The sequence below is a fragment of the Pan paniscus genome, chromosome 1, assembly GCF_029289425.2.
Source record: "Pan paniscus chromosome 1, NHGRI_mPanPan1-v2.0_pri, whole genome shotgun sequence".
Taxonomy (NCBI): domain Eukaryota; kingdom Metazoa; phylum Chordata; class Mammalia; order Primates; family Hominidae; genus Pan; species Pan paniscus.
This window is the reverse complement of record NC_073249.2, coordinates 85,127,705-85,155,623: the sequence shown is the minus strand read 5'-3', so window position 1 is coordinate 85,155,623 and position 27,919 is coordinate 85,127,705. Positions and strand designations below refer to the sequence as shown.

At 42.4% G+C, this 27,919-nt stretch overlaps 1 protein-coding gene and 1 non-coding gene across 11 annotated transcripts in view; both read left to right on the top strand.

Annotated features, from left to right (window-relative positions):
* Positions 1 to 27,919, top strand: part of PBX1 (PBX homeobox 1) — a 326,524-nt gene that overhangs the window by 56,920 nt on the left and 241,685 nt on the right. For 4 of the 10 annotated variants that reach the window (XM_055112162.2, XM_055112158.2, XM_055112157.2 and 1 more), the window contains one exon: positions 9,943 to 10,110. The exons of the other annotated variants lie outside the window; for them this stretch is intronic. In XM_055112162.2, the coding sequence (XP_054968137.1) occupies positions 9,943 to 10,110 (168 nt within the window). The remainder of the gene's footprint in view (positions 1 to 9,942; positions 10,111 to 27,919) is intronic. 10 annotated transcript variants of the gene reach the window in all.
* Positions 23,601 to 23,707, top strand: LOC112438299 (U6 spliceosomal RNA). Its single transcript, XR_003026755.1, has one exon. It is a non-coding gene; the product is annotated as a U6 spliceosomal RNA (small nuclear RNA).

Sequence of the window (27,919 nt, the reverse complement as noted above, 5' to 3'; positions counted from 1 at the left end):
CAGAGGTGCCTTCCAGGTGATCACCATGGAAATGCCTTTCACTGGGGTCTCCAGAGATGAAAAATTCAGGATATGTCTATGTGAAATATGGTCTTGTAAACCATGGGATAGGGATGGGAAAAGTTGGCTTAGTCTCTCTCTCTCTCTCCACCTCTGGAGTGGCAGCTGCGTGACTCCCTGTAAACTTTCAAATGGTTGTTCTTCATGCCTGGGGATGATTCCGTGTGTCAACAAGTCTGGGCAGTCTTTGATGTAGCCACCAGCGTCTAGGCCAGAAGGCACACTGCTGCTGCCTGGTGCCCTCATGATCATTCTCTGTGCCTTCTGCTGCCCTCTCAGCCCCTGGGTCTCCCTCCCCAGGTCCTCCTTACTCCTGCTCCTGTGACGAGGGGTGGGAAGCTCCGTTTACTGATCTATATATTATTGTGTTGGTGGGAAACACTGGCTAGGCCAAATAATAATGTCTTGCAATTACTTAGCATTATCTTGGGTGTATCTCCCTTGAGAAATATATTCCTGGAAATATACCAGTAAAATGAGTTTCGGTTAGCTGAATCATATTTTATAGCCATTGAAGTTATTAATGTAGAAATTTTTCTCAAGGACAAAAACCTGACTGAGGCCATCTCAACCTCACTGAAATTTTCAGTGAAGGTTAAGAGGCATAGTCTCTGATAAATACAAGGTAAGAACACTTCATGTGACAGAAAAAAAAAAATCCGAAATTGCATGTTCCCAATGCTAACTTCAGAGGGAGCTGCATTTTCTGAGATTATTCAGTCCTTTTACATGCAGTGATAATTACTAGTATTTATTGATACTCATCATGTGCTAGGCATAGTGCTAAACCCATTGACATAGATCATTTCACATAATCCTCATAATAATCCTTTGAGAAATGGAATATGTTTATTCTGATTTACAGATTTTGAGACTGAGGTTCAAATAAGTTAAGTGATTTGCTCAAGGCCATACAGCTGTTAAATGGTAGAACTGGGACTTGAACCCACCTGGAGTCCAGATCCAGAGGTTATATTTTATTACCTCTTGACTATCTTTTTCCTGTTATAAAATAGTATAACTTCATCTTAAATATTATTTTAAAAACTCCTCAAATTTATATGCTAAAGCTCATTGGCCATGTGCTGGTGCCTTTAAATTTTTATCCCCCCTAGAGATTATAACTAAGACTAATGTCTGTGGCTACTCAACCCAGTTGGTTAGAGCTAATGGGACCAAGGTGACAAGGTTCAGCCCCCATTTGAGTCTGTTAGCTGGGCTGAGTTTCATGGCCACAGAATTAACCTTTCACCTTGGCCAGCTGCCTCACAAATGCATGTTGTTGATCAGAGAGAATAAGGAGGAGATTGTGGATAAAATGGCACAGACCGCTAGATCAGCCACCCAAGACTATGGATGGTGGTTCAGTAATGTTTTCTTTCCAATATGGGATCAGACATTATTGCCATGTATAGTAGTTTAAAACAGCATTTCTTCGTGTGCTCCTTGGAGCTGGTTATTTGTTTTAGTGTTTGTATGTGAGGAAGCGTTGTATTGCCAAGTAAGATTGGGAGTTAAAAGAGCTTTCTGAACTACAGGGCTTCCCCGAGCTTTAATATGTTAATGTGTGTTGTAAATCTCTCAGAGGGGTGTGTGTGGTGGAGTGGTTAGCATTTTCAGAATTTATTTGACCTGAGGACCTTTTCCCTGGACCAGGATTCTTAAAAACACACTTTAGAAAATTGTGTCTTAAAAAGGTACTTGCTTTGTTCTGTTATTTTAAATCCCTATAGTAGTCTTTCCACATTGGGGATCGGTTACAGTTAAAAAAGACCAGTTTCCATATTCCACTAACTTCTACATGTGTGGATCTCCTTTCAGCAGGCTCTATCTTTACCTCCAAAGTGCTTCCACATCTCTTGTCCCATTTTCTTTTTTTTTGCCCTATATTTTAAACCAGGATTCTGTTGCTGGCTATAACACATACCCCAAATCAGTAACATCTCAGGGATTAGAACCCAGATCTCTGGCCCATTTCTCTTTCCAGCGGCCTATGCTGCCTCCCAGTGGACAGAGCATTTGCAAAGAGCAGAGATCATAATGCTTAATTCTTTTCTAGAAAGCATTTGCCTGGTGTCTGTGAGCATTTCTCTGGCCTGCCATTGCTCTTGAATTATAAGGTGGCATTGTCGTAACTCTGTAAGCAAGACTGAACAACTCTCCTCCTCCCCGCCTCCCTACCCCCAAAATTAAGTGCATTATTAGCAAACACTTAAAAGTTCGGACAGGAGATTCTAAGTTGACTTACCCCAGGGAGAATAATCACGGGGGCACTCAAGATGATCAGCACTAGCCCAGCCTTCTCCCAGGCTGGAGTAAGGGTTTCCTGGGGAGTGCTGAAGTGCACTTGAACCTTGTCAATGACTGTCTCCTACTCCGTTGCTCACTTGCTCTTGTCTCGGTTTAATTTTGTACAGCTCCAGTGGAAATTTCAGTGATCTGATAATTTGGAAAATAAATGAAAGAGTGGAAGATAAATTTTTATTTTCCTTTTCTCAAAAAAATTACACCCAAGTGAATAATCTTTATGCTCTATTTCTCAGTAATATTTAGATGCTACTCCTGAAGAATAGCAGAGCTGCCAAAATCAGTAGGGTTTTTTTTTTACCAAGCTCTGCTTCAGTAATCCTATCACTTGCCTGAAGAATTCATTATAACGAAATAAACACATTAGGAATTCCTTGGTCTTTTACATCTCTAATATTTATGAAGTACTGAGGCCCTGAGCCAGCCAATAAGGAAGCTGGCAATTCTCAGCAATCAGTTTAATAGGCATTGGTTGATTTGGATTGCAAAATATAGGTGCCCTGATTAGCCCTCTATATGGACTTGCGTTGTTCTTCAGCCATTCAAAAGCTACCTAATTATGAATATTGAAGTATAATGTTCTGGCTTTTAACATAAGGCACTTACCTTTTAATTGGCCATCAGCTTTGTTTTTAGCGCTTATGTACCTCCACTGGGATTCAAATGAAATGGGGAGATAATCAACCAGTAAGCAGAGAAAAGGGTAAAATGATCAGGGATAATTAAGTGGCAGCAGGGAAATTTAGGGTTAGACAACAGGGAGAGAAACAAAAGAAGGAAACTCACAGGAAACCAGCTCTCTGCCACACTGCCAGGCACACCCCTTTTGAAACCACCTTTGATTCCCTCTAGCTTACAGGTGGGACACATATAGACTTTGTGGCTGACATCTATCAGCTTGAGCACAAACTTGATTCCTCCCTGCGCCTAAACTCAGAGCCAGGCAGAAGGTGGGGCATTGGATCTTCACTGCACAAACTTGGCACAGGAAAAAAGACCATTAAGTGAAGGCTAATTGGAATCTGCCCCAAACTGCACTTTGTTGGAGCTATTTACAGTATCTTTCAAGCAGCTGACTTACTTACTGGGTTATTCAGTGAAGGGGCAGTGAGTGAGGGGATCGGTGGGGAGTGCTCAAGGAGAGGAAAATGACCTATACAAGGCAGTGGGTGCTTTCTTACACCTTTGAAAAATTAACTCCTACACCATCTTAGTCCTTGGTACAAAGCCTAAGTACTCCCCTTGACCACAGGGAGCAGTTCACCTCCCTTGGGTCATGTGTCCCTTTATTTTCTGAGGAAATTTATGGTCTAGTTCCAGAAAATTAGCCTAGATACACACATTTTTTTTTTCCCATGGAATTTCAGGAAGCTAAGGAACTCCTGAAAGACCATCCATGGATCTTCTAGTTTTTTCAGGTTAAAAAAAATCCTGTTTTTAGATCCAGAAGTAGGGCTGGAAGCAATTTTTATACATAATTGTGGAGAGTGAAGTGGAGAAAGCCTAGGAAAAATAATGAGTTTGCCTTTTAAATATTTCTTTGGAGGCCAGGCGCCGTGGCCCATGCCTGTAATCCCAGCACTTTGGGAGGCCGAGGTGGGAGGATCACTTGAACCTAGGAGTTTGAGACCAGCCTAAGCATTTGAGACCAGCCTGGGCAACATAGTGAGACCCTGTTTCTACAAAAAATTAAAGAATTAGCCAGGCGTGGTAGCACACATCTGTAGTCCTAGCTACTCAGGAGGCTGAGGTGGGAGGATCACTTGAGCCCAGGGAGGTCAAGGCTGCAGTGAGCCATGATTGGACCTGGGCAGCAGAGTGAGATCCTATCAAAAAACCAGCAAAACCAGCAAATCTTCATAGAAAAACATGAACTTCTTTTAAAAAATTTGTATTAAGGTACTTTAAAAACACCATTTGTATTTAAAGATCCAAAATAGCACATCTGTTTTACTTACTCAAGCAGATTTCATAAGGCATTATTTTGAGGCTATATTTTGTTAGTGTAATTCTAGCTAATTCTGATTTTTATATGCATTGAAACATGATAAAATTACGTATCTTTAAAAATAGCCCTTTTGCAGTTTAGGCTTAAGGAAGTTCATATGCGTGCATGTGCATTTGTGAGTATGTGGGTGTGTGTGTGCAATCTTTTTTCTTTTTTGTTCCACCTCACCACCCTGTGACATGAAATAGGGACTTGTCTATAACCATATTCTCATGGCCTAAAATAAGGTCTGGTGCTAAGTAGGTTGCTGAATACATGATTAATTTTGTAACTGTTGACTTCAGGTTTTGAGAGGAAAGTCAAAGAAATGTTTTCCCCTATTTTCTTTTCTTTTCTTTTTTTTTTTGTGATGGAGTCTTGCTCTGTCGCCCAGGCTGGAGTGCAGTGGTGCAATCTCGCCTCACTGCAACCTCTGCCTCCCAGGCTTAAGCGATTTTCCTGCTTCAGCCTCCCGAGTAGCTGGGATTACAGGCACCTGCTGCCACGCCAAGCTAATTTTTATATTTTGATTAGAAACAGGGTTTCACTGTGTTGGCCAGGCTGGTCTCGAACTCCTGACCTCAGGTGATCCACCCACCTCAGCCTCCCAAAGTGCTGGGGTTACAGGCGTGAGCCACTGCGCCTGGCATTAAAAAAAAATTAATTAATTTTTTGAGATGGAGTCTTGCTCTGTTGCCAAGCTGGAGTGCAGTGGCGCAGTCTTGGCTCACTGCAACCTCCGCCTCCCGGATTCAAGCGATTCTCCTGCCTCAGCCTCTGGAGTAGCTGGGACTTCAGGCGCGTGCCACCATGCCCAGTTAATTTTTGTATTTTTAGTAGAGACGGGGTTTCGCTATGTTGGCCTGGATGGTCTCGATCTCTTGACCTTGTGATCCGCCTGCCTCAGCTTCCCAAAGTGCTGGAATTACAGGTGTGAGCCACCGCGCCCTTCCTCCCCTATTTTCTTAACAGTCTTCCTTCTCTTTCTGTCTGTCTGTATTTGTATTTTGCCTTCCTTTTCTTTTATCCCCAATGGGGGCGAGAATTAGGTTCCCAGAAACTATTATGAACATTTTCCTTGGCTGATAGCACTATGAGAAAGCATCGCAAAGGACTGCCTGGGGGGTGCTATTTAGTACAGGGGGATGGGATACGGACTGGTTTACTGCAGGTTCTCCTTCAGGGGCTGATTTAGCTTGGTGGCTCTGCAGTCTTAGGCTGGCCTAGTTGCCCATTTCATAAGCCACACAAGGCTACTGGACTGAAATAATCATGAAACAAGAGGCCATCCCTCTTGTTGCACAGTCTATCTTTTTGGCCATAATTAAGAATCATTCACATCCAGGGTGCACATTTAGCCAATGGAGTTTCTTAACTCCTTTGAGAAAAGGATCAATGGACATACCTGAACAGAAAGGTTTCTGTGGTTCCATAATGTAAGAGTTCCAAGTGCACAGAGGATGATTCCTGAGTCTGCCCATCGAATAGGCATTTGGGTAGATTTTTTTTTTCTACAATTTGACTTCCATCTTCGTTAAGAATGAGAAGTTAGGGCCAGAGGAAAAGCTCCCATCTTTCACACTAAATACGTTCTATAAAACCAAGCAACTTTGATTCTTCCTCCCTGTAAATGAACCCTGGTTGCATAGCCTTTGATGTGTCAAGTCAGGTGTCAGACAAGCTAGAGGGTGTAGGAAATACTTCCATTTAGCCACCATCTAAGTTTACCCAGCCTCTCTTCTGCATTGACATTGGCTGTAATCCTTGTAAATGCTGAGTATACTCTTCTTTCCGTGTGGGTCCAGGAGGCAAGGCTAGGCTGGAAGTGATCACTAGGTAGGAGAAGGCGTCTTGTTGGAAGGAGCTGGTGTAAAACAGCGGGTTGCCAGGCCTCTGTTCCCAGCGTTGTCTCTTGTGAAGCTGTTCCAAGGAAGCCACATTTCTCTCTGGGCCGCACTGTTGTGAGTGCCTAGGATGCTTCCAGTGGATCTGTGTGAAATGTCGAGTCCATAGAGGTTAGCCTAGAATCTCTGTGCTGAAAGACTAGCAGGATTTTTGGACTCCAAAGTTCTGGATTGATCTTTTTCTATCGTAATGACTAGATGAGTGAGGTTCTCCTGATTGTTTCTGAGGCTGCTTGTTCCCTATGCCCTCAGCCTGTGACCAAGGTATAGCTCACTTGGACTGAGTGCTTCCTTGTTCAGGATGAATTAAGCACTTGATGTGCACATGCTGTTAACTCATCTCCCCCAACTCCTTTGAATTCTCTACCCATCATATACTTGGCCACTTTCCTGAGCCAAGCACTTCATTATCTTCTTGTCCTGTGAGTCCTAATAGATATATTTAGAAACATTTCTATGAAATATGGAATCCAGGCTTAACCGGCTGTTTGAAATCACAACCCACAACCACTTTGCTGGTGTGTGCTCACACACACACACTGACACATGCTTGCTATACATACATACACACAGTTTCCGTCTTTTTTTTTTGTTTTTTTGAGACAGAGTCTTGCTCTTTCGCCCAGGCTGGAGTGCACTTGGCTCACTGCAACCTCTGCCTCCCGGGTTCAAGCAATTCTCCTGCCTCAGCCTCCCAAGTAGCTGGGACTACAGGCACGTGCCACTACACCCGGCTAATTTTTGTGTTTTTAGTAGAGACAGAATTTTGCCATGTTGGCCAGGCTGATCTTGAACTCCTGACCTCGTGATCCACCTGCCTCGGCCTCCCAAAGTGCTAGGATTACAGGCATGAGCCAACACACCTGGCCAGTTGCCATCTTTTTTATGTGCTTTCCTTCCTTCTCTCTTCTCTAGATGTAGCATGTCTATAATCTCTGGAGGTAAGCCCTGCCTCGTTACACACAAGAGGATCATGACTAATGCAGTGTATATAGATAGATAGAGATCTCTACCAGCATGTTAATAAAGGGCCTGATAGGGAATCGAAGAATGTCACCCCCAGGTAATTGCCCGCAGTCTTCTGTAGCCACTGCTGGAGAGGGGGTGGTGTGGGAATGGGGGAGATGGGCACACCCGTGTGCACCATGTGTTAGGTGGCAGGAAAGAAGGAGATTTCTGAATTTTATTTTTTTCTTGTCTAGGAAATTTTTAAAGCTTCTTCTGCTTAGAGCCTTGCCAGGGTCTAATTCCCACACAGGTGGGAGTGGGTGCATGAGGTTTTACCTTTTTACGCCCAAGCAGCCATCTCACTGCCAAAGTCGTGCTTACTGATGCACTCCTTTGACTGTGTTTCTCTGCCTTTTCCTTGTGCCTTGCATCTCCTCTCTGTGCTTGCCTTTGTCTCTCTGTGTCTCTGTCTATGCCTTTGTGGCTTAGCATCTTGGTGCTTGGATATTCCCCACTTCTCTGTGCTTCTTGGTTCCTGCAGAGCCTGCCTTGTGCCTTTCATTACCACGTTAACAAACTCGAGTCGTGCCTAACGACGTCGCCTCATACGTTATGCTAATGATCAAGAGACATGTTAATGATATTTTAGAAGCCTAATTAGTGGAATATATAACTATATGCAATTTGGTAATGGACTGTGACAACAAGTTGTTAAAAGGGGGCTTGACAAATCCAGTTGCATGTGGCCTCAGACAAACAGGAGCTGAGAATGGATGAGTGGAAATCAGACAGGGAGATAGAAGGAGGAGGTGTGTATTGGGGGTGTGAATGCCTGTGTGTACACTTAACGTGAGGGTCAATCTTTCTTATAGGTAGCATTGCTGTCTTGTCATCATTCCACTGTCCTAAAACCACAGGGCTAACTGTATCTGAAGAATTATTTACTGATGTTTTTTAAGCAATTGCTACTGTTGCCATTGATCATACTGGTATATCTTTGTTAGAAATGTTATTTTGATTATGTTATTCTTCACAACATCCTTACTTGCAATTTGTAATGGGAGATGTACATATAGAAGATAGGTTCTTGTGCCAAAAAGAAGTTTTATTGTGTTATAAACCAACAATCAAGACCATGTAAGCTCAGAAATAATCTGTATTGTGTCTATCAACATTTTGATAGTATTGGTAGGAGTAAAACAAGGAATGGTATGTGTAAAATCATTCAGCTGTTTGAATGTCATTTTCTCTCAATGAAAGAATTGGTTAGAGGCATGCATTCCTTCAGCTGGTATCTTTCTTCCTCTAACATGGTGATTCTCAATTTGTGGGCCATGGACCCTGAGGGAGCCTTGAAGTTGTTAAAAAGGTTTAGTAAATTCATGCACATACCAAGCATTGTCTGTAAACAGAATAATGTCATGGACACACATGCAGATAAATATACCTACTAAAATTCTTTGAATGTATGAAATGCTATTGTGGTTAATGAAATGCACATTCACTTAAACAAGCATTTTTTCAGTTCCTATAGGTTTTTTTTATTCATGTGTATCATTCCTCCATCTGTAGAAGCTAAAAATACAATAACTTTCTTATAGTGGTACTTGCAATGTTTTGACATTAAGAGAGAGACTATACATTCACAGAGGTTGGGAGCTTCTGTCTAGCCTGTTGTCCAAAACTGCTTATAAAATTTAGCAACTAATTTTCATTTTGACAACTATCTTAATTCTAGAAAATAGGTTTATAAAGATTTTCTTAAAGTGTTATCTATCCTTCCAATGACTTATTATAAATTTTAGAATGTATTTCTATAGGGTGGAAAAATCTCCTTTAGTCAGAATTGAACAGTTTTCATGAAGAACATGTTATACCATGTAGAAACATGGGTACTGCAGGGCATAGGTGGCACTAGCTTATGGGAGCCTGAATTCCAGAAACTTGATTTTACTTTTTGTTTAGGATTAAAATGCCAAAAAGAGGGAGGCTTGCAGTATCACACTTCACCACCAGGTAAAGCTTTTAGAAACATATATTCAGTGTGAAAATGCCCCAAGTTTGCAGCTTCTTGATGGATAAAGACAGTTACAGAGACAAAGAAAGTTAGTGTTTTATGAATTAGTCCTCTACTCTTGAAGTAGTATAGCTTATCAGCAATGAGGTACATTTGTATTTTTTTCTCGGCTGTTCTTCCTGAGGAAATACACCGTGTTACCATTGAGGAAGTTCTTCTTCTCTCTTTCCCCGTACATTTTTATTGTACGCAGAAAGACAGAAGAAGGAAGCCCTGAAGGAAGATTGTGTGTGAACCCAGGATTCTGTTATTACGTCTGATGTTTGTTTCTAGTTAAAAATGAGAAGTAATTTTTGGGAGGGAGACAGAAAGGGGAAAAGTTTATAAGCGAGCCAGTGGAAAAAGCACATTCATTATCAGTGTCTTTCTCACTGACTCGTTTGAAGTTGGAAAATTAGCAGCTTCTTTGAAGCTCATAAGATCTTTCATCTTTGTGTATGTGAGTGTGTGTGTGTTAATACTAAGTGGAGATTCTTTCTCTTGCCACTTATTTGGTTTTTCTGCTAATAATGAAATTATAATGAGATCCCTGATGGGATTTAAAAAAAAAAAAAAAGAAAAAAACACCTTACATGAATTATCCCATTCCCCCACCCTCCTTCTGCCTTTCTGTAAAATCTATTCTGCATAATAGGTCTTTGTTTCTGGATTTGTGACAGAATTGAAGGAGGCCAGGAGTCGGAACTGCCCCTCATTGTTCTTTTTGGTGACTAGGATACAAAGTTCTGTTCGGCACAGAGTACTCTCCTCTGCTTCTACCTCCGGGAACCCCGTTACCCCCCAGCCCACACACCACCACCCCAGTTTTGGGTGGGGAGAAGGCAAAGGTGAGTGTTCGATATCTTTGCAGGCTGAATGGCCTGTTGATTTGAGATGCATATACCATGCCTTCCCCCTTTTATCTTTAAGGATTCATGACATGGGCTGCCGTTGAGGGAACCACACATCTATCTTGATGGCAGAAATACGGTATTTGGAAATCTCGGGAAAACCTCTCTCAGGATAACATTTTCAGTAGTAGGTTTTCCTCCCTGTTACCTCTGGTTCCTATTCCATTGCCCTTTATCAGTACAGGCTTTTGAAAATGCCATGGATTAAAGAGGTCCCACTGCCCAGGGCTGAGCGTTTCTTTGCCCGGCCTGGTCTCTGCTAGTGGGTGGGTAAGTGGAGCCTTTGGAAGAAGGAATCAGTGTATGGACTGTTCAAGACAGACACATACTTATCTAATTTAGGCATTTCTAGCTGTAGGAAAGGCAATGATGTGATCTATTCCAATGAAGAGTTTACACTTTGGAAACTCAGTTTCAGAAAATTCTTCCATAATCCAACCTAAATCTTTTCTGCTTTACTATTTTACTATTATTTACTATCTCTTAAGCCAGAGATAGGCAACTGCTGTTTTCCCGTCTTAAAACTCTAGAAAACTGGAGTGTAGAGAATGGGCAAGATGAGAATGCCTCATCTATGTATGTGGCTTAGTCAAAAGCTATTTCCTGAATCTCTCATGTTTAGATTTTCTCATCAACGTTAATGACCACTTTCAGGGCCTCACTCCCTGCTCCCCATCATGCCTGCAGGTTCCCCCTCTCTTTCTTCTCACCATTTAACAGGTATAATAAAGCTGGGGAATCTTTACAGTTGGTGATTTTATATCATAGATCAAAGATCAAAGCAGAGGAATACACAGCAACCGTAAAATTAACTGCTTTTTCAATTTTACAATGCTTTCAGTGATAGAGAATCTTATAAATTTAATATTAATTAAACACTTAGCTTTTAACCTCCTCCTGCATCTACTTTTGGCTGGTGGCTGGAAAAAATTAATTGGGCATCTTAAATCTTGTATTACTAATGCCTTGACAGGAGGGGTTTCAGAAGCACTTAGAACTTCAGCAAAATGTACTTGGAGCATTTGTCCTTCCACTCACCTAATTGAAAATGCCCCCTTTTTTCCTTAAGGAAAAACGAACCATTTGCAAATTTTTTTTTAAAGGAAGCATAAGTTACAGTCCCCTTTCATAGCCAAAGCTTTAACTCAGTCCCTTGGCACATTTAACACTTCACAAAATGGAAGCCATTGAACTTCCATTATTATAAATGCTCTATTGATTTTTGAGTGTGTTGGTACCGATGTGTGGCCGGCAATTGCTTGGCCTAATCATTGTGTCACCTGAAATCTATGCATGTTCGATCCAGCAAGAGATGCCTCCTGTTTTGGTGAGCTCACTTTGGCATGGTAGAGTCAGAGGTGGTGGCATTTGAGAATGGACCTGCAGCATCGTGAACAGGAAAGCTAGAATATCAGTGAAAGGAAATAATATTTCTCTTGAAGGAAGCCTCAAGAGATGGGAAGCCAATGTGATGGAGGAGATGTTTTGGGGAAGCTAGACTAGGCTGTTCACATTTCCTTAGCTCTGGAAGGAATAGGCGATGGCCTTTTGTTGGGGGACAAGCATTTCTCTCTTTAAAAGCCAGGCAGGCATTCATGGCTGTGCTTCAGAAGTGGCTCAGTAGAAATAATAATACCAATACATTGCATCTCTTTTGTATTTTTTTTCTCCAGTGGGCTTGGAGAACTTTATCCAGATAATCTCATTTTTCTCACACATCACTGTGTTAGAGAAGAAGGCCCCTGAATTTACCCAAGCTGGTTCTCTGCTATGACCGTATATTTGAAACTAGCAACTGGAAATTATAGTGAATAGAGCAAGAACCCCAAGAATGGATCTTTCTGTACCTGTTTTAGATTCAGGTAACTGAGAAAAGTACATTAATTGCTTTTTGGGGACATCTGTTCCTAGCACAGTGCTCAGTGAAATCCCTTGGGTTTATGAGTACCTGACTTGGAGAAGAATTATAAGAAACAAAATTTGGGGGAGAATTTAAAATGTCATTATTTACTTTACAAAAATGTTTTAAAAATTTTACTCTGAAAGGCTTCACTGCAGGTTTGCTTTAAATTGCTAAGTTTTCTAGTCCTGTAGTCATCTAATGAGACTATAAATCAGTTTACAACTGATACTTTAGAAGCATATTTTTTGAGTAAGGTAAGGGATATAGAACATGCAACATGACAGTCCGCTATCTCCTGCTCTGGGTTGCAATGGTCTCTTTCTCCGAGTCCAAACAGTCACCTTGACAATCCTTGATGGCAGTAGGGAGCATTTAATCCAACTGTGAAATAATAAATTAGCTGTGGAGTCACCACCAGAACAGGGAATCCTGGCTTTATGCACCTGGCTAGTTTGCACTCCCTGTGAAACCATCACGGTTCCTTCTCATTGCAGCTGAGCTTTCTGAATCTTTTAAGAACTGAATTGATGGGATGTGGAATTTGATAGCTGATAAATTAAGGATATTGGTAAATGTAGCAACTCTATTAGAAGATAGCATTTCCAAGATCAGTAGCAACATTTGCTTGCGTTGTTTGTGAGTGTATCTGTGGAGGTCCTTTATATCTGTATCTCTCTCTTTCTCTATCTATCTAGATATATATGATATGTGGGGTGCTATAAAATTTTTAGTGCCTTAGTTTGGGTTGACCGCCTTATTACTCACGAGTGAGCTATACAGGTCTTCCTTAACAAGTGGCAATAAAGGCTTTACAGCACCCCTTACACCGTCACATATTTTTGTTTAGGCCACATATTGTCTTTTTCTTTTTAAGTCTCCCTTTGCTCATGTCCCTCTCAAGTACCTTTGTTGCCATGGCAACAGTTCCATCGTTTCTTAGGGTAGAGCAGGATGACATCTCACGCAAGATTCTTTAAGTCAATGCTTGTTTGGACTGACCTGAAACACTCAGCTGGGGCCAGTGCTGTGGCCCTTAACCCTGGTCATCTGTGACACTGTTTTCTCTTTTTTGCTCGAGGCTCTGTTTATTAGACTGCCATGTCTGTCTCTACATTAATATTGGCGGTGTCTCCATGGACCTGTTCCAAGGAATGGAAAGAAGCTGATACTCATGATCTAAAATTGAAAAAAAAATGTTAGTGTTAAGCATTTTGAGTTAAATATGGAGCTTTGTGAGTGGTTGGATGCATAGTAAATACTGTGGCAAGATGGAAAGAGTGAGGGCAGCTCATCCTCTGCATGTCAATGTTCTCTTTGGAATTCCCTCACGGGCTTGGTTTTGACAGGTTACCATGTGCGTTTTTCAGTCCTCTCTGTGTGTCTTTAAGACCCAGCAGACCTACCTTCTCCCTGACTCATGGAATATTAGTCCTAAAAGGGAGTCACAGAACTGAGTCCAGTGCACTGATTACATTCTTAGGGAAACTGAGACCCAAAGGGGCATGTGTCTTGCTAAGATCACTCATCCTTTATTGGTGCAGATGGGATGAAAAGCCACATCTCCCAGTCTTCAGTTGGGCTTCACCTTTGCTACAGTTTGTTAGTTTTTTAAAACAGAAATTATTTGAAAGGTTTTACTGTCAAGCTAATTTCCTCTCAAGCCACTGCAACATTTCTGTAAAAAGTGGCTGTAGCCATAGTGGAGACCTCATGTGGCAAATGTGGACAGGTGGTGAGGCTGTACCTCCAAATTTCTTAATTCTTTTTCCAACAAGAAGGTTGGCTTGCCAATTCTTTGATCAAAGGTAGGAGTTTCTGTAATCTGTTCTCTTAACCACATTTGGGATGCTTGTATATATGACTACATATATTTATATATTTTTTATGGGCAATATTTTGACTGTTTCTCTTTTGAAAGACAGTGCGAATGAGTATGCCAAAAATCACAGATGATATGAGAAATGCTATCAATAAAAGCATTTTTTCAGAAAGGTGAATAAAATAACCCCAAGATAACGTAAAATTTTTCCTAATGTTATTTTGCAAAGTCATTAGAAAACCTAATGCTTGTGACCAATGGGGTGATGCTCATGGGACAGTACATGGCTGACGTTGTGGTTTTCACTGGGCAAAATAATTCAGATCTACGAGTCTTTTGGCATGGGCATAGACAGAAAGATTGCATAATTTGTTCTTGGATGACGTGAAAAAGAACCCTGAATATATTTTTCGTTTCTATGCTTCCAAAGTCTGAGTGGGATGTTTTACATGGATGGGTAATATGGGATTTTAGGAGACAGATAATGCTCTGTTTTAGATCTTCACTTGGTCTTTCCAACTTGTAGGGGTGGTGTGGTGATCACATATTTGACTAGTTGTTATGCTGTTTTCATATTTAAGCTGCCTGTAGCAATTCATGATTTGCTATCAGTACATCTGTCAATCTGTAATATTACACTCAATATCAGTCTTCTTTTACCCAAATATTTGGTAAAAGAGAAAGCTAACATGCACTAGGTTCCTACCAAGCAGATAAGATGAGATAATCTATGTAAAGTACATAGTATAACCCTGAAAGGGATTATTAGTCCCACTTGACAGATGTGGAAAATGAGCCCTAGAGAGATTAAATAAAATAGAACCTTCTATGACTAAGTGACTAAATTCAGGTCTCTGATTTCAAAGCCCATACTCTTTCCTCTGAGTTGCATTGCCCCTACCAGGTACTTGGCAATTACTGTCTTGTGCAATCTTTGGATCTTTGCCTTGATAATGTGCTTAATCATTCCCTTCACAGTTCATAGTAAAGTAAGAATGACGAGCATTTAGCATCATCACACACAAGCCTAAGAGTCAGCAAGACTCACCTTACTGTAAAGCTAGCTTCATCAGCTCCAGCAGCTTTCCAGGTAGCAAGATGTCACTGGCAGAGTGGATAATGAACTAGCACATGGGCTGCATCAGGAAGCCCTGGGGACCTCGCAGAAGTTGAGAGTGTGGAGTGGGAGAATGGGAGAAGGAGTAATATATTAACCTTACTGATACACAAAGTTGCTCCTTCTTTTTCTTGCAGGTTAGTGCACATAATTTTTATCTCACTATTACTGTGTTGTTTTTGTTTTTGTTTGGCTTTGCAGTTTAAGATAGCTTTTAAAAGCCACCGTCTGGTTTAGGTGCTAGATGAAAGTTCTGGTTAAAACCAAACAAATAGTTTCATAACCTAGTGAGAGAGTTTTTTTTTTTCTTTTTTCTTTTCTACAGTATTCAAAGTGCTTTCCGAACAAACTTAAATTTGTTTGGATGTAAGCAACACAGAGAAGTCAGAAAACGAGGCTCTCAGATTCAAGTAATAAAAGCATGGGAGCTGGAGGAGAGGGACAAAAAAATTAAGTAAAAGAGGAAAATAAAAACTCTCACTCTGCATTGACCCTTTTACTGAGGTGTAAGGTACAAAGCATAAATAATCCACATGGAGAGTGACAAGTCCACTTACTTAATTCATTATTTATTTTAGTTATTGGAGAAGCTCATTTCTGCTTAGCCTCCGGGCATATTTACAAGTGTGATAGAAAAAAGACAGTCCCTGCCATTGCTATTTACAATCTACAATAGATAATATATAAACAAGACATATTATTTTGGTAGACAGATGCATCCAGATACACTTTAAACAAACAAGAGTACAGCAATTAATGTGCATATGAAATCCGTAAGATAAATCAGCTATTGTAGCACGTGAAGGAAATTAATACAAATTAAGGAATTGGAACAGATTTGGGCCATATTCGACTATTTTCATATTAAGAAACATTATTTTAGAAGATCTGTTTGGCTGCAGCGGAGTCAGGAACTGGGCAAGCAGTGTTGTGACTTCCTTGTTCCACAAGCAGAGCCTGGGCAGCACTCAATAACACCCCTCACCTTCATAGGCCATCAGCCGTAGAGAGGCAAATTAGAGCACTGGCATAAGCCACAAATCATAGGCTGTTGTTAGATTTAGTCTGACCCTTAGCATCATTTTATTGGAGTCCTCTTGAATTTAATGTGATTCCCTTCACACCACCCCCTCTCTGGACAAATACTAATATTGTTATTGTTATCGCCATGATTACTCGTGGCTGACCTAATACCCTTCTGCCCTGAAACCACAGGACCTTGCCGCAGCCTAGGCATTAATAGCCCTCACAGCACCTCATTGACATGGCTGCACTGGAGTTGAAGTTACAAAGCAGGAAGTATCATTTAGTGCCCCTGCTACCCTCGCCCCTTTCATCTTTATTATGCAGTTTCTTCTTATGGTGCTGCCCATTTTCCCAAGGAATTAAAGTCGCAGATATTTTGATTTCAGGGGAGGGTGAGGGGGAAGTTGGGCTCTGAGTGTAGAGAAGCAAGAGCTGGCACACCTGTCCTTAGGTTCACAGCACAGCCTTTCTCCTGCTGGACACAGGAGTAGGATGAAAAGCCAACATCAATAACCTTGAGTATATAGTTTCATAATCTATGAATAATTTCAGGAATTACAGATGTACTCTTAGTGTAGAACATGCAGAATGCCCACCGTGGATTCAACACTGTGCAAACTATGTGTTTGGGGTTTTTTCTCAATTGGTGGCTTTATATCAACCTCCCCAGCACACTTATATCTAGGCTTTTATAATGATTAATACACTAGGAAGAATCAGTGGTACGGACACATTGGACATGTGGTATTTATGGTCTAGAGGATATTATTACCAGGAACTCACTGGTGCTCTCCACAAGTTTGATGTTGGTTGAGCAGTAAACACGGAGGCACAAAGGGATATAATTAAGGTGACTCTGGAAGTCATCTAAAAAGTGGGAAATGGATTTTATGGTGCCTAGATCCTAGGGTTCATGTAGAGTTAAGACCTGGAAGAGACTTTGGAAATCCCCAGTCTTGTTTTATAGATAAGAAAACCTAGAGTGGATATCAGTTTGCTTAAGGTCGTACAATTAGTCAATGGCATAGCTAAGACTCAAAACTAGTTTGCCTGTTAAGTCCACCATAACATCCTCAATGTAGAATGTCCTTGAATGGATGATGTTACTGACTTCTTTTCTTCACAACCATCTCTCCTCTCTTTCTTTTCTTTTTTTTTTTGAGATGGACTTTTGCTCTGTTGCCCAAGCTGGAGTGCAGTGGCACAATCTCGGCTCACTTCAGTCTCTGCCTCCTGGGTTCAAGCAATTCTCCTGCCTCAGCCTCCCGAGTAGCTGGGATTACAGGTGTGCGTCACCATGCCCAGCTAATTTTCTTATTTTTAGTAGAGATGGGGTTTCACCATGTTGGCCAGGCTGGTCTCGAACTCCTGACCTCAGGTGTTCCACCCACCTTGGCCTTCCAAAGTGCTAGGATTACAGGCGTGAGCCACAGCACGCAGCCCCTCTCTCTCTTTAGACTATTAATAGTTGGGTCATTTTCTATTACTAGTGTTTTCACTGCTAGGTCCATTTTGTTATTATTTGGGGACTCAGTATGGACTGTTTCTTGGATCTGGTAGAATTTGAATGGTGTACGTTATCATGAATACTGAATTACCTGAGCCTTTCCCTGCAGATTTCATGTACTATACAAGGAAAAGTGTAATGTAGTGGTTAAGAGCATGGACTCTAGACTGTGATTGCCAGGATTTGAATCCCAGCTCCTTCAATTACATGCTAGTTGTTTTGGACACATTATTTAACCTCTCTTTGCTTCAGTTTCCTAATCTATGTAATGGGAAGGATAATAGTAGTATCTACTTCATAGGTATCTGCCTTGGAGTTAATACACAGAAAGCAATTAAAACAGTGCCTGGTGCATGTTAAGCCTCACAGTATATTTGTTATTATTGTTATTATTATTTTCTTCACTCTCCAGCAGTGGCCTTGAGCTACCTAAAAGGTTATGTAATTTAATCTTCCATTCAATTGAGGAAGGAGCTCTGTTGTAACAGTCCCGGGTGGCGTTATCCAGCTCTGCTGTGGCACAGCCGTGGATGAACAGTTTCTTCCTTGTGAGCCAGCTCCCCACCACCTGTAATGCTCAGTTTTTAGTGCCAGCTTTGTCTTCTGGACCTGCACAGTGTAAGGCTTTTCCTTCTTCTTGTTTGGAGGTAGCTCCAGCATTGCTCACTGAGTATTCCCTGTCCTGAAGCCTATAATTGTGGGGTTTCTGTGAGATTTGGCCAGAGGCTTCTTGAGGGATGTGGCCAGGTGAGTTTCGAAGGTCGAGATTAGTGCCGTTGACCTTCTGCAGTGCCCTGCCTGGCCCCACACCAGCTGACACTTATCTAGGACTAAAAGGATGGTTATAATAAAACACCGATACAGGTAAGTGCTATGGAAAACAAAACTTATCATTTTTCTGGTCCTTATCTCCTAAAGCATTTATTATTTCATGAACACTTTGAAAAGAGAGTGCTTTTTGAGCTTGGGGTACTGTTGAAACTGACTGGACCTGACTACTATGGCAGTGCTTAAAATCAGTTTCTTCTTTAGTCCCTCCCGCAATGCTCGTTGGGTTTCGTTTCTGGAATATGAATTGCCAAAATTAGTTGAACTGTCTGATGGAGGATTGTAAGCTCAAAAAGGAAGTGTCGGCTTCCCATTAATACACCAACACCATCTGATAGACACAAACTTTCTTTTTACCCAGCATAATTGGGCAAGGTCAGGACTCCCTCGGACATGGTTTGGGGTCTTTGTTGTAGGGAAATAAGTTCTTTGGGAGAAATGATTACTCTCAGTTATTTCCTAGCCTATCAGGACCTGGAAAGACCCCAAATTTTGAGGGTGGGGTCTTTTGGAGAGTGCCAGGTTTCACCAACCATGTGCACGTGGTTCTATGTAGACCTGTCCATTGATCTTGGAGCCTATGCTTAGCGTCATAGGTGACAAGGGGCCATGTTGCCTGCCTGTAGTGATGGCAATTGTGGGCAGGAGTTAACTCTAAGGCTGCGAATATTCTGTACCTTCTTTCCTTATTCTTATAAGAGGCAAGTGATACAGCTTAGAGAAGGTAGAAGTGTGTGTGGGGGAAGGGCTTTATTGTGAGGGTGGGGGTGGGGAGAAAAGGAGGAACAACTGTAAAAAATGTTAATTTATTAATCACTGAATATATAGCAGTTCATCTGAAATGCTGTTGCTATGCCAACACCCTGGGAGTTTATTTTCTTAATCCAAGAGAGGAGCTCTCAGTCCCCTGCTCCCCTGCTGTGTCATTTGAATTTGCTGCTGCCACCGCTGCCACCATGGTATCTGTTTTAAAAAGTGGGGGGCGAGGGGGGAGGGAGGGGAACCAGGCTAAACCACCAAAGCAGTCAAATGCAAAGCAGTAAGAGGCCTTTCTCAGTGCGACTTAGTAAAAATGACACAAATTAATATACTCTACTTAAACCAGACCAAGATTAATGGTTCTCTTTCAGTGCAGCTTAGCCCAACTGTCACTCGACAGGCGTTTGTCGGACAAAATCAACACTAATCAACATTTATTCGTCTCTTGCCCTTGGGTCTGAGGCGCGCGCGGGCTGCGCCATTCTCCCGCTCGTCTCGCCACGCTTTTCACCCTCCATCCAGCCTCGCCATATATCACCCTTCCTCCTGTGCCTCTCCTCGGACGGATCCACACACTCAGCTATCAGGGTACATTAGAGGCATGATAGATTTTCTGTTCTAATTTACATCTATTATATTGCAACATAACAGATTTTGATTCCGTAGAGACCGGTGTCTCCTATAGCCAGACTCCTTGGGAGGATTTCTGCATTAACTTATTAAGGTTCGTTAGGATGCAGCTTCAAATAGATTCCCTTCTCTCTGGCTTGTTCTCTCTCTCTCTGTGTGGCAAGCTCAGTAAAGATGTCTTGGTGTACCTTATTCACAAGCACAGCTCATTTTCTTTAGACTTGGCTTCCTGTGCTGGATCACATGAGGCTGGCTGGGTTCCTCCTTTACTTTCTGATTGGACTTTGATCAGCCAACAATGGGCGTTGCAAGCTCCCCAGTCCCTGCCTGGTCTGGGTAAATGGGCCTTGACAAATCTGGTGGCCTCCAGTCAGTGGGCACCCCCTCCCAGGCTTTAGTTCTAGCCCCCAGCATCTTTCTCTCTCTCTCTTTTTTTTTTCTCCTTTTGATCTCAGTTACAGTTAGATTTTATTTATATTGAAACTCAGGTCTACAGAGATGGAAGGGGGGAGGAACACAGTTTCTTGGGTTAACCAAGGAGAAGGATGTTGAAAGGATGACTGAAAGAGTGAGTCTGAACAAGGCTATTTTCATTTCTACATGACCATCTTGAAGGCATCTTATTTCAGCTTGGAACAAGGTGCATGAGCCCAGCTTGTTTGTTGCATGTGGGAAGTGTATATTTTTAGTTGCCTTGTAGAGTGGCTTTCCACCTCATTTATGAAATTGGCTTTTTATTTTTATCGTTTTCTCTTTTTCCCTTTCACCAGAGTTGGAATGTGAAGCACAGTTTCTACTTGCTGACATAGTATTTCCTCTTGATTTTTAGTGGGGTTGGGGTGTTTTATGAGTACTAAGGTCACATTGAACTTTGGATACCTAGTCACCTTGTTGCTGGCTGCAGAGAAGAGCTTGAGAAGGAGACAGAAATCTTCTCGTCTTCTCATCATGGCTTTGACAAATGCCCAGGGAGACTGCGACTTTCTTCTCAACTTGGCTGTAACACTGGAGCCCTTGGCCACTTAGAAGGCCTGAGTTTTTTTATATTTTCCACCAAGCTGCTGATTCTAAACTGTGGTGGGGTTTCTTTCGTGGCCAGAATGGGGAGAAACCGTGGGCTGAGTTGGGGATGTGTGGTTTGTGTGTGTTTATGTGTGATCACTGAAGGGTAGGATATGGTAGGAGGATGGCTTAGGACTTCCATTTTGGTTTCTTATTACACAGCAATAAAGTAAATGGGGCTTAGTATAACTTTGCACTTATAGAAATGTAGCTCAATTTAAGAAACAAAACTCCACCAACAGGAGTGCTCAGTATCTTCAGCTTGGGAAACTGACCTCGTTAATTTTAATGAGGGGAAAAATTCTCCAGCTGGGGCTGAGAAGAAAATGAAATACCAATGAGGTTATCACTTTGGATGATCTCACTGAATTCAGACTGTACTTGGAACGATGCTTGGAGAATTTTCTAAAATCCTATGGGGAGATTTAGAAGAAAATGCATATGCCCTTGATAGTATTAACAGACTGCTTTCCCTGATAGGCAGAGCCGAACTCTATATAGTGCCTCCTAAAGGGGTCATTTGAAAAGTTAACATATTAAAAAGTTGGACCAAAGTAAAACTGAGAGAAAAAAATGGATTAACGTGATTCTTATGTGGGTCTAGCGTGAAAGCAGTGGGGCTGGTCGGACGGTGGCTGAGGCCGTTGACTATAAGCCAGGGGCTCCTGAGTTCAAGTGCCTACTGGGATGCTAACTTCCTGTGGGATTTTGGGCATCTGTTTTTTATCGACCAAAGGCAGGAGGTAGGGTGAGGGAGTCCTGTTATTCAGTAGGCAGCTATTTGATTTGCTCAATAAGTTGATGACTTTGGCCCTGCTGCTGAGGAGTGACAGATTGTGACCAATGAGGTTAAGATGACTGTAGGACAAGTTTGCCCTCAGTGAGGAGAGGCCTGCCAAGTTCCACTGACGTTTGGTTGGGGACCACAGAAAGAAACATCACCATTCAAGGTATTTGGCCCTTATTTTGTCCTAGTTCACTAAATGGCAGATCCTGGGGAGGAGACTATTTCACCAGTGGATTCTTCAGAGGTATGGGGGCAGACAGAACAGGCTTTCTTCTCCAAAAGTTCAAGCTTGCTGACTCAAGCTCCTTACTCATCTCTCTGGCATGTCACTGCACTCAGGAGAAGATTTGTGCAACTATCAGGTGCAAACTCAAGTATCACCAAAGGGATACTTTCTGATTAAATAGAGCCATCGTGCTCTGGGGACCATCTCAATATCAATGGAATATTGAGGGGGTCTATTAATGTTTATAAGTTCCTTTGAAATTCAGCCCTTTTCTTTGAAAGCTGTAAGGCAGCAGTTAAGGGCACTCGTACTGCTGCTATGGCTGTGTGTGTATGTGATGGGAAAGGCTGGTTGCCAAGCAGCGGAGAATGGACATAATCGTGCTGCCTAGCAACAGCGGCAGCGTGGTCACTTGCGCAGATTTCTGCGCCTCTTCCTGTTTGGTCTGCTGGAAAATACAGATGGCTTCTATGGGTCGCTCTCTGCCCTAGCCATAGTGAGAGGTAGGAAAACATTATGAACCAGGGTGGAAAAATACACAAGTGCATATTTTAAAGTGATTCGTTTCCAAGCTGCCTAGGGCTGAGCAGGGATTCTTACATAGCATTCCTCAGTTTCCCCTTTGAAGATATTGTGCACTGGCATGTTGACTTGTAAGCAGGAAGAAGAATCTTTGAAAAGTGCTAAGGCCCCTCTGGGTGCTGCCTCTACTGAGCCCAAGCCTTTACCCTGCATGTGTGAATATAAAGCCACCAGTTTTCTGATAAAGACACACACATACACTCACACACACTCACACCATGGGTGAAAACGACAAGTGGAGCAGAGCGTGACTACTGATTGTTCTTTGAGGCCGGAGGAACAAAGCAGTCAGGAGCGATAAAGGCAGGCGATCCCTGCTGGTTTGCCCTTTCTCCAGCTCTGACCGTCACCCTCACACATGACACTCTTGAATGAGGTCACCTGCTCACTACAGATTCTAAAAGGGGCTTGCTTGGCAAAGACCTCCAGGGTCAGAGTGCTGGCCTTTACTGTTCTTGGCAGTTGTGCGCATGGAACATTGGAAGCGTTTGGAACGGAATGCTTAAGGAAGATATTATTTGGCAGCAAGAAAAAGGGAGTGTGCAGACTCCCCCTACCCCTCCTGGGATGAGTAGGTACTGCCTGCCCGTTTTTTCTCTACAGGAGTTGAATAGTAGCCAGAGTACAGGCTTGGCATCAGAAGGCCTTAGTTCAATCCTTATCTCTTCTACCTACCAGCAGTGTGGCTTTATGCAAGCTCTTGTTCATCTGAACCTTACCGCTCTTGTCTGTAAGGGATAGCAATATCTGTTTTACAGAGTGGGCTGAAAGGTTAAAAGAGGCGCTAGTTCTATTTGGCATGCAGCAAGTATAAAGTAATTGTTGCTGTTCACCTCCTCTCCATGATTAAAGAGTAGGAAGTTGGGAAAAGAAGGTGAGCACTGCAGCTACCTTGTTGATTCCAAACTTCAGTGTCTTGGTTTTTGTCTTCCTTCTTAGCCTCCTAAATGAAGAGCCTTTATTTCCCTCTGTTTAGATTAGAAAAGATGAGAGATCTCTCTCCTTTTGGTGCTGGGTGCCTGGATGGTATTAACTGATTTTAGTGATTTCTTAATCCATACAGAATCAGTTAGGATGGTTTGCTCCCATCTTATGGATGATGAGACAGTAGTACAGAGCAGTGGGATGATTTGTTTGGAACCCTGGAGACCATTAATTCCAAGATCCAAATCCTATGGCCTGTGCTCATTTTGGCAGCACATATACTAAAGTTGCAATGATACAGAGAAGATTGGCGTGGCCCCTAGGCAAGGATGACATGCGAAGTGGTGAAGTGTTCCTTATTTATTTATTTATTAAGACAGGGTCTTGCTCTGTCACTCAGGCTGGAGTGCAGTGGCATGACCATGGCTCTCTGCAGCCTTGACTTCCTGGGCTTAAGCGATCCTCCCACCTCAGCCTCCCTGTTAGCTGGGACTATAGGCATGCACCACCATGCCCAGCAAATTTTTTCTATTTTTTGTAGAGATGAGGTCTTACTATGTTGCCTAGGCTAGTCTCAAATTCCTGGGCTCAAGTGATCCTCCTACCTTGCCTCTCAAAATGTTGGGATTACAGATATAAGGCACTGTACCCAGCTGTGTTCTATATTAAAAAAAAAAAAAATCCTATGGCCTGATGGTACAGATGAAGCCCCTGCCAAAGCCAGAGGGGCTGGAGTAGGTAGAAAGCTGCCAAGGAGTCCGAGCGTTCTAGGTATTGACAAGACTTGAATTTTAGACTTCAAAATTGTGACATCAGTGAATGTTCCCCAAACAGATCGCAGCCTGGCTCCTGGAGGTCTGGATGTGCTAGGTGGGTCAGTAGGGTTGGAAGAGGGCCCTTGCATCTTTTTTGCTCTGTTTACATTTGTATGTCTGCTAGTATACAGAGTAGCTAAGGGATCCAAATGGGGAAAGGCTTTGGGTTCTAAACTGGCCTTTCATCCAAGTCCTGCTAAGAGCTCTTGTTCCTCAGTTTCCCCAGCTAGAATGATGAAAACATTGACCTATTTCTCAGAACAAGGTAGGTCAGGGGTTTGGAATTACTTATCTGGACTACTGCATAAGTGCTCCACTCAGCAGATTGCTCCTGGTGCAACATACATACTGGGAAACGATGTGATGACACTAGCACAAAGGACAGTTTATAGTTATTTTCTGTGGTTCCTCGTTTTTTGGTGGTTTTTTTTTTTTTTTTTTTTTTTAGACGAAATTTTGCTCTGTTGCCCACGCTGGAGTGCAGTGGCACGATCTCAGCTCACTGCAACCTCTGCCCCCCCAAGGGTCAAACAATTCTCATGCCTCAGCCTCCTGAGTAGCTGGGATTACAGACGCCCACCACCATGCCTGGCTGATTTTTTTGTATTTTAGTAGAGACGGGGTTTCACCATGTTGCCCAGGCTGGTCTCCAACTCCTGAGCTCAGGCAATCCACCTGTCTTGGCCTCCCAAAGTGCTAGGATTACAGGCATGAGCCACTGCAGCGGCCGGTTCCTTGTGTCTTAAAGCAAACACAGGCACAGTATTCTGGGCAAACCAGATGTTAATAGCTTGACCTCTCTGTCAAAGGAGGACTTGGTTGCTTAAGACCCTTAAAGCTGTCAAAGTTACAGCTTCTCCAGGATACTATCATCCTCACCCATTTCTTATTCTCTTTGCAGGGAGAGATCATCTCTCAAAAAGCTCCCATCAGAGCAACCATTCTGGGACTTTGAGCAGAATGCTTAAGGCAGTGGTTCTAAAATTCCACACCACCTGTTCTTCCAGTTGTGTCCTCTCTGAGCTGCCTCTGACGGTCACATTCCATGGCCATGTGCCACAGCAGACTTGTGATACTGATTTTAGTGTTGTCCTTGGCCATTGGGGGAAGGGAGGAAGGAGAGAGAAGAGAAGGGGAGAGAAGAAGAGAAATGGGAGTGGGGTCCATTCATCCATCTCTCTTGTCATTAGGGGCCTAGCAGTTCCCACTATGGTACCTAGGAAACTAGCTTGGACCTGGAGGCCATCCAGTGACCTAGTCTGGGCCAGTAAAGCCACCAGGCCATTTTCCTGCTTCGGACATGCTTTCTCAGCTGCCCTCCCCCTTAGCTAGGGCTGAAATGACTCATCTTCCTGTGCCCTAATTCCACGGGGTTTCATCTCTGTGACTCGGGACAGAGGCCTTGGTTGCCACCAAAGGCAGCTTATGGTGTAGCTTCAGGTCTGGCCTGACTCAGTGGCCTTCCCTCAGCTATTCACTACGGAGGCAGTTAATGAAGAAGACACAAGGGTAGCAGGCCTGAGGGATAACTTCAAGGCTAACGTGTCTTTTTTCCAGTACTTACTCTTCTTTTGAATTTTAAGAATTCCAGATTTTATTCTAAGTCAGAGAATACTGTGAGAAAGGATTTTATTGTATCCACTCTCTCCAAATGGCGTGAACATCTGGATTTGCATCCTTCCCATGACAGATATCACAAATTGGGTTGGGTTTTGCATGCTGAGGATGATTTTTGGTATTCAGCTAACACCCTTCCTTTAAGGAAGTTAGAACACTTGATAAATTTTAAGCTTTTGATCCTCAGTAGTACCCCTGGAAAATTAAGGTTCAGTGAGGTAAATTGTCTTGATTAATTATATGACATGCACTGCTTTTTGGTGGCTCTTTTGTTGTGTTTTGTTTTTTCTTTCTCCTTCATTTTGTTAAAATGAATTATGTGAATGCCCAGGTTAGCAGTGTTCTATTTTCATAGGATAAGCCCCATCTCTAATACTGTTTATTTCCATTGTGCCTATTTTTCAGGGAACTCTGTGCATTTCCACATTTCCATCACCAGCTCTAAGAAGGTACACCTGCAGAGTTTGTTGTGACCCCGTTTCAGAATGGACAGAACCAAGTGCAGGCTTACTCTGTTTGGTAGAGACTGAGTCCCAGCAAGTAGAAGTGTCTTGCCAAGGGGATGCAATTATGAATAGGAAATGGAACTAAAAATAGAACCTAGGTATGACCCCAGATATTTGACCACTCTCACCAACATGATTTCTCCTTTTGGTCTCAGACCAGGACATTCAAGGCATCTCTCCATTTTCATATGGAGAAGCATCCAACTATGTCTCAATGGTTGATTAGGAGACCATATCCTTCAGGAGTCATGTTGAAACTTGTCAGGGTAGTTCCTAAGGTCCTGAGGCCTAGGATAGTACTGTATCCTGGCCCCATGAAATCTGTGGTAGATGGTAAGTGTTCAGTATGAATTTATTTATTTGGTTAGGTGTTTTTTATCGTGGTGAATACAGTTCCTTTAATATGAGCAAGGACTTAGTGAACATGTGCTCTTTGCCTCACAGAAAATAGAAAATGAGGTATTAGAAGGAAATAGAACAAAAACTATCTGCCTTCAAGGAGCTCACAGTCTAGTTCTGGAGACTGGACATACGCAGTCTCTGCTCTCTGCTTGGACTGGTGTCACTGTGATCATTCTAAGGTAACGAGCCACCTTTTATTCTTTTACCCAGCCCAGTTGTTTCAGATGAAAGGGTAGAGAAGCCGGCGTCTGCTGTGATGGAGGTGATGTTTTATTTTAAGATAAAGTATAGAAGCAACTGATTGATGGATTATAAACTGGGAGGTCCAGGATAAAGCTTCATTCTGACGGCATCAGTATATTTCACTGGGAGCCTCCTGGGCATTAATTCTGCCGTTAATTTTGTTATTAGAAACCTAGCCAAACAAAGGGAGGTGGCGAAGCTTGAGGCTGGTTTAACCTTGATGAAACAGTGATTTCACCAAGGATGATGTTGCCCCATCCATCTTCATCCATCAAGGCACTGCTGAAATATGCTAATGAAGCCCAAAGATAGGAGCACAGAGCAGTTAAATGGGGCGTTGCAGACGCTCTCCGTACCCCCGTGACAGGGTGATGCCATTTACTCTCCAGATTTAGTATAGGAAAGAGAGCAATGCTGACGTGGTGTCGTGGTGGAAGATAGAATGGAGGCTCCACCTAATAAAAAGAAAGGGCAAAGTTCAGGGTATATATTCTAGAAGAAGATGGGAAAACTTGGTTTTTGGTGAAGGGGTTGGTTTTCTTAATTCTCTTTGGCTCACTTTCTAGCCAGTCCACACAAGAACCAGATATGTGGCATACTGCAGATAGGGCAACATTTTTAAGTTCCAGAATGTGACCTCCCACCATGTGCCAAAGCAAGTTATTTGTTACCATGTCAGTCTGCAGCACTGTTTGTTTCCAATGGTACATGAGCTAATACCTTGGCTTTATTTATTTATTTTTTTAAGTTACAACCTTTTGGATACTTATGACATGCTGGGCATACTACCGAATTATTTTATATGTATTAATCTAATCAGATTCTTACAAATAGCCGATGAAGAAGCAAAGTTATCACATATACTTCCTAGATGAAGTTTGAGAGGCTAAATTCATGTCCAAAATTATGTAACCAGTAAGTGGCATGGTTGGGGTTTAAACTCATGTCTACCCGACTCCAAAGCCCTTGCACAAAATCACTGTGGTCTGAAGA